A 5,817-nucleotide genomic window follows, 5' to 3' on the forward strand; every position below is an offset into this window, starting at 1 on the left:
ATGGAGACACCTCCCCTACAGTCTGTCCCTGGCATCTGTGACACCTGTGTGGGATCCCTTTAGACTCCCCTGGGAGACAGCTGTGTCTTTGAAGGGGCACCATCCCTGGGTTCCCTCTGCCGTCACTGAAGGCAGAGTCTAGGCTCCCAGGGGCGGTGGGGGAAGCAGAGTGCCCATCAATGCCCACTGGAGTTGGCCAGTGGAGGCAGCAGCCCATGGCACTGAGAGGGAAGGCCATGGACTGGACTGTTCCAATCACTGCCAGAGCCAGTTGCCATCTCAGCCACAAGCCCAGGGCCTCATGGCCACCCTTGCTGAGCTGTGCCCTGCCCTCCTTAAAGGTTGTGAACGAGCTCCCCACTGGGGCATCCCTGACCAGCTCACTCTTCTTTTGTCTGCCCTGGCCCTGATGCTGGGGTTTGAGATATCAGAACTCACCAGAAACCGCCCTAAGCAGAGATCACTCTGGCTGCCACGCCCCAGAACCTCCTTTGGTTGGGAGCAGAGCAGTGCCCAGAGCCCAGAACCCGGTTTGAGTATGATCTTGGCTCTCAAGGGACAGGCCAGAGTCCCTCCAGGGGAAGGGGGCTGCCCAGGCAGTGGGGGTTCAGAGGTCCCCTGGGACCCGCCCAGCTGACCCAGGCCTAGGGTGATCCAGAAGGGGAGCTGCCCTCCTCCTCCCTGGGCTCAGGAGAGGCTGTAAAGGCAGCTCCCGGGGTGCATCTGTGCTGCAGGGACAATTTCAGAATCAAGTCAAAGGACAGAGAGGAGCCAGATTCAGGCACCCACGTGGCCCCCACAGGTCTCTTCAAGCTCCAGGCCCCACTCCCTGTGACACAGGTGGGAAGCTCTTGAGTGCCTCCCCGATGGAAGGGGCCGCACTCACAGACAGCACAGGGGCCCCCAGGCTCCAGGCCCCAGAGCCCGGCTGCTCACCTGTGATGGACAACAAAGGGTCCCTGTCTCAGGAAGGTAGAGGCTGCCACCTCCTGGCCCGAGGACACAGCCTCCCAGAGGAGGGGCCTGCTTCTAAGTCCAAGTCCCACCCCAGCCGGATAACCAGGGGCAACTGCCCAGGTAAACTGAGACAGCAGCAACAGGCAAGCCAGTGCAGAGCTGGGTGATCCATAGTTTCATGAGCGGTGGCAGGTGGAACAAGGGCGTCATGGGCGGAGGGCTGGGCAGCTGCAGGTGGCATCCCTGAGCCAGGGGCCTCCTGGTGGGTAAGGACGTTGTGGAGCGAGCAGGCGCACCTGGGACCCAGGAATTCACAGGAAGGAGAGAGGAAAAAGGAAGTCTCTGGAGGGTAAACACTGTCACATATGCATGCATACACATCCACACCTGCACACGCGTCCACACCCGCACACACATCCACACCTGCACACGCGCCCACACCCACACACGCGTCCACACCCGCACACGCGTCCACACCCGCACACGCGTCCACGCCCGATCTCTTCCCTGGAAATAAAGCCAGGGGACCCTAGGCCAGCTTGCAGTGGGGCCCAGCCCTTAGGACAGGCTCCTTGGTGGGGTAGGGGTGGGGGCAGCTGTCCTCCTGGGCCAGCTCCTTGGGGCTGAACCCGCGCTCTAGGAGCCTTCCAGGCTCCCAGGGGCTGGCACCACCTCCAGAGTAGGTGGGCAGGGCTGTGTGGGGTGGGCAGGGGCATGTGGGGTTGGCAGGGGTGTGTAGGGTGGGCATGGGTGTGTGAGGATGGGCAGGGCTGTGTGGGGTAGGCAGGGGCATGTTGGGTGGACAGAGGTGTGTGAGGTGGGCAGGGGTGTGGGGGGTGGACAGGGATGTGTGGGGTGGACAGGGATGTGTGGGGTGGGCAGGGGTGTTTGGGGTGGGCAGGGGTGTGTGGGGGTGGACAGGGATGTGTGGGGTGGGCAAGGGTGTGGGGGGTGGGCAGGGGTGTGTGGGGGTTTGCAGGGCTATGTGGGGTGGACAGGGGTGTGTGGAGTGGGCAGGGATGTGTGGGGTGGGCAGGGGTGTGTAGGGTGGGCAGGGATGTGTGGGGTGGGCAGGGGTGTGTGGAGTGGGCAGGGATGTGTGGCGTGGACAGAGGTGTGTGGGGTGGGCAGGGATGTGTGAGGTGGGCAGGGGTTTGTGGGGTGGGCAGGGGTGTGTGGGGTAGACAGGGATGTGTGGGGTGGGCAGAGGTGTGTGGGGTGGGCAGGGATGTGTGAGGTGGGCAGGGGTTTGTGGGGTGGGCAAGGGTGTGTGGGGTGGGCAGGGATGTGTGAGGTGGGCAGGGGTTTGTGGGGTGGGCAAGGGTGTGTGGGATGGGCAGGGTGTGTGGGGTGGACAGGGGTGTGTGGGGTGGGCAGGGGTGTGTGGGATGGGCAGGGTGTGTGGGGTGGACAGGGATGTGTGGGGTGGGCAGGGGTGTGTGGGGTGGACAGGGTTGTGTGGGTTGGACAGGGGTGTGTGGGGTGGGCAGGGGTGTGTGGGGTGGGCAGGGGTGTTTGGGGTGGGCAGGGGTGTGTGGGGTGGACAGGGATGTGTGGGGTGGGCAGGGGTGTGGGGGGTGGGCAGGGGTGTGTGGGGTTTGCAGGGCTGTGTGGGGTGGACAGGGGTGTGTGGAGTGGGCAGGGATGTGTGGGGTGGGCAGGGGTGTGTAGGGTGGGCAGGGATGTGTGGGGTGGGCAGGGGTGTGTGGAGTGGGCAGGGATGTGTGGCGTGGACAGAGGTGTGTGGGGTGGGCAGGGATGTGTGAGGTGGGCAGGGGTTTGTGGGGTGGGCAGGGGTGTGTGGGGTAGACAGGGATGTGTGGGGTGGGCAGGGGTGTGTGGGGTGGGCAGGGATGTGTGAGGTGGGCAGGGGTTTGTGGGGTGGGCAAGGGTGTGTGGGATGGGCAGGGTGTGTGGGGTGGACAGGGGTGTGTGCGGTGGGCAGGGGTGTGTGGGATGGGCAGGGTGTGTGGGGTGGACAGGGGTGTGTGGGGTGGGCTGGGGTGTGTGGGATGGGCTGGGTGTGTGGGGTGGACAGGGATGTGTGGGGTGGGCAGGGGTGTGTGGGGTGGACAGGGATGTGTGGGATGGACAGGGGTGTGTGGGGTGGGCAGGGGTGTGTGGGGTGGGCAGGGGTGTTTGGGGTGGGCAGGGGTGTGTGGGGTGGACAGGGATGTGTGGGGTGGGCAGGGGTGTGGGGGGTGGGCAGGGGTGTGTGGGGTTTGCAGGGCTGTGTGGGGTGGACAGGGGTGTGTGGAGTGGGCAGGGATGTGTGGGGTGGGCAGGGGTGTGTAGGGTGGGCAGGGATGTGTGGGGGGGGCAGGGGTGTGTGGAGTGGGCAGGGATGTGTGGCGTGGACAGAGGTGTGTGGGGTGGGCAGGGATGTGTGAGGTGGGCAGGGGTTTGTGGGGTGGGCAGGGGTGTGTGGGGTAGACAGGGATGTGTGGGGTGGGCAGGGGTGTGTGGGGGTGGGCAGGGATGTGTGAGGTGGGCAGGGGTTTGTGGGGTGGGCAAGGGTGTGTGTGGGATGGGCAGGGTGTGTGGGGTGGACAGGGGTGTGTGCAGTGGGCAGGGGTGTGTGGGATGGGCAGGGTGTGTGGGGTGGACAGGGATGTGTGGGGTGGGCAGGGGTGTGTGGGGTGGGCAGGGATGTGTGGGGTGGGCAGGGGTGTGTGGGGTGGACAGGGATGTGTGGGGTGGGCAGGGGTGTGTGGGGTGGACAGGGGTGTGTGGGGTGGGCAGGGGTGTGTGGGATGGGCAGGGTGTGTGGGGTGGACAGGGGTGTGTGGGGTGTACAGGGATGTGTGGGGTGGACAGGGGTGTGTGGGGTGGGCAGGGGTGTGTGGGGTGGGCAGGGGTGTGTGGGGTGGACAGGGATGTGTGGGATGGGCAGGGTGTGTGGGGTGGACAGGGGTGTGTGGGGTGGGCAGGGGTGTGTGGGGTGGGCAGGGTGTGTGGGGTGGGCAGGGGTGTGTGGGGTGGACAGGGATATGTGGGATGGGCAGGGTTTGTGGGGTGGGCAGGGGTGTGTGGGGTGGGCAGGGGTGTGTGGGGTGGGCAGGGTGTGTGGGGTGGGCAAGGGTGTGTGGGGTAGACAGGGATGTGTGGGGTGGGCAGAGGTGTGTGGGGTGGGCAGGGATGTGTGAGGTGGGCAGGGGTTTGTGGGGTGGGCAAGGGTGTGTGGGGTGGGCAGGGATGTGTGAGGTGGGCAGGGGTGTGTGGGGTGGGCAGGGTATGTGGGGTGGGCAGGGTGTGTGGGGTGGACAGGGGTGTGGGGGTGGGCAACAGCCTCACAGTGGCTTCCCCTCAACAAGCCACTTCCTCTTGCAGAGGGGGTGTCGGGATGGGAGGGTGCGGCCCAGCAAAAGGAGTGGGGGTTCCCCTGGCTCCCTGCCCCTGCTGGTGGGGCACAGGGAGGGGGGCTGTGGTCAGACCTGGTCTCTGGAGGGCCAGCCTAGGGTTCCCGTCCACCTGTCCGGGAGTTTGACGCCACTTTGAGATGACAAGTGAGGCCACCTGGGCACAGCACTGGTGTGAGAAGGTGCCCACCAGGACAGGTCAAGAACCCAGGCCTTCCCTGCTCCAAAATTCTTGAGACCTGGCGAAGAGGCACCCCATAAGCGGGTGGTGTTCCAGGCCTGCCTCACCAGCTCCAGGGAGGTCAAGGTTGGAGAAAGAATTCCAGGGATGAGCCGGACATAGCCAAGAGCAGCTCATCTTCCCTGGAGAGGACAAGCTGGCCACTTGCACAGCCCGGGGGCCTCCAGGCCCTAGACCTGGTACCTTCACTCTTGCTGCCACCCCTAGATCCATACCTGCACCCCAGCCTGAGCCACACCTAGGCCTCCAGCTGAAGTGACACTGTGGGTACCAGGCATCTGAGGTCTCCACAAGCCCCCACAGACTCAGGGTGGGAATTCCTGGGGGCCCGAGTTGCAGAAGGTGCTGCCGGGGGTTGCTGGGCTGGACAGGGGTCCTGGTTGTCCCTGCTTCTCCGCCGAGGGAGGGAGGAGGTGGCCTGAGCAGTTCCTCCAGCAGCACTCCTGAGTGGGCAGCAGCTGGGCCCTCTTCCCACAGCCACGCTGGGGTTGCCATGCCTGCAGGTCTGGGGGTCCCCTCCCCCTCGCTGAGGTGCCGACCAAATGTAGGAGGAGCAATTCCAGCACCGAGGGGCGAGCAGAGCACCCCTGGGAGGGCCGGGAGTGGCCCCTGAACGGCGGACTCACCGGGAGCATCTTCACACTCTTCCGGCCCACCCTGCCCCAGAGGCCCACGGAAACCCTGCCTGTATTGGGGCGGCAGCGCTGCGCCCACCCACGGGTAATGACACGGCTTTGTGTAATTACAAATTCGAGGTTTACAAAGCCTCCCCCTGGAGGCCCCATGTGGGTGTGAGTGAGGCCCCAGCCTACCCCCGTGGCACCAAGAAGGCTCTGCAACAAAATACCCATTAGTGCCGCCCATGAAGGGTTAAAAACCAACGACCTTCTCAAAACGTAAGCTGTCACAGGACATTTCAAAGGGTGTTTCCTAAGAACACCTCAGTAACGATGTTCCAAGGAGACCCCATCTCCAAATTCCTGCAAGGATTACGCCCCCAAGGCCCAGTCCACACTTGCACACTCCCAGGACGGGCAGCTCACCTCCTCTTCCCCAGGCACTGTTTCCTCTGCATCCCACACCCAGCCCTGCCCATGACCTTCCCCCTCTCAGCACTGTCCTCGGTGGCCACACCAAGAAGGGCCTCAGATGTCGGCAAACGCCCTGGTGTCTTGGGCTGGGCTGGGGGTACCAGGGTGAGGTTGAGGGGGGAGCCAATCTCACTGCCCCTCCCCTTCCTGCCTGCCCTTCTTCCGGGGC

At 64.7% G+C, this 5,817-nt stretch overlaps 1 protein-coding gene across 1 annotated transcript; it reads right to left on the reverse strand.

Moving 5' to 3' along the window:
* Positions 1-940: 940 nt before the first annotated feature.
* On the reverse strand, positions 941-5,741 carry C14H11orf21 (chromosome 14 C11orf21 homolog). Its single transcript, XM_050757991.1, has 3 exons — positions 5,601-5,741; positions 4,392-4,485; positions 941-1,216 (listed from the first exon to the last, which is right to left on the reverse strand). The coding sequence occupies exons 1-3, from the start codon at positions 5,651-5,653 to the stop codon at positions 965-967; spliced, it is 399 nt and encodes a 132-aa protein (XP_050613948.1). The 5' UTR covers positions 5,654-5,741; the 3' UTR covers positions 941-964.
* Positions 5,742-5,817: the final 76 nt, after the last annotated feature.

This window comes from Macaca thibetana, chromosome 14 (assembly GCF_024542745.1).
Source record: "Macaca thibetana thibetana isolate TM-01 chromosome 14, ASM2454274v1, whole genome shotgun sequence".
Lineage (NCBI taxonomy): Eukaryota > Metazoa > Chordata > Mammalia > Primates > Cercopithecidae > Macaca > Macaca thibetana.

Bases quoted from the DNA above. Each gene is read 5' to 3' on its own strand.
- C14H11orf21 (XM_050757991.1), bottom strand. From the start codon at position 5,653: ATGGGCAGGGCTGGGTGTGGGATGCAGAGGAAACAGTGCCTGGGGAAG. The intron at 4,486-5,600 runs GTGAGCTGCCCG...TTCTCACACCAG, and splicing joins CAGTGCCTGGGGAAGAGGAG to TGCTGTGCCCAGGTGGCCTC. The intron at 1,217-4,391 runs GTCTGACCACAG...CTTACCCACCAG, and splicing joins GCTGGCCCTCCAGAGACCAG to GAGGCCCCTGGCTCAGGGAT.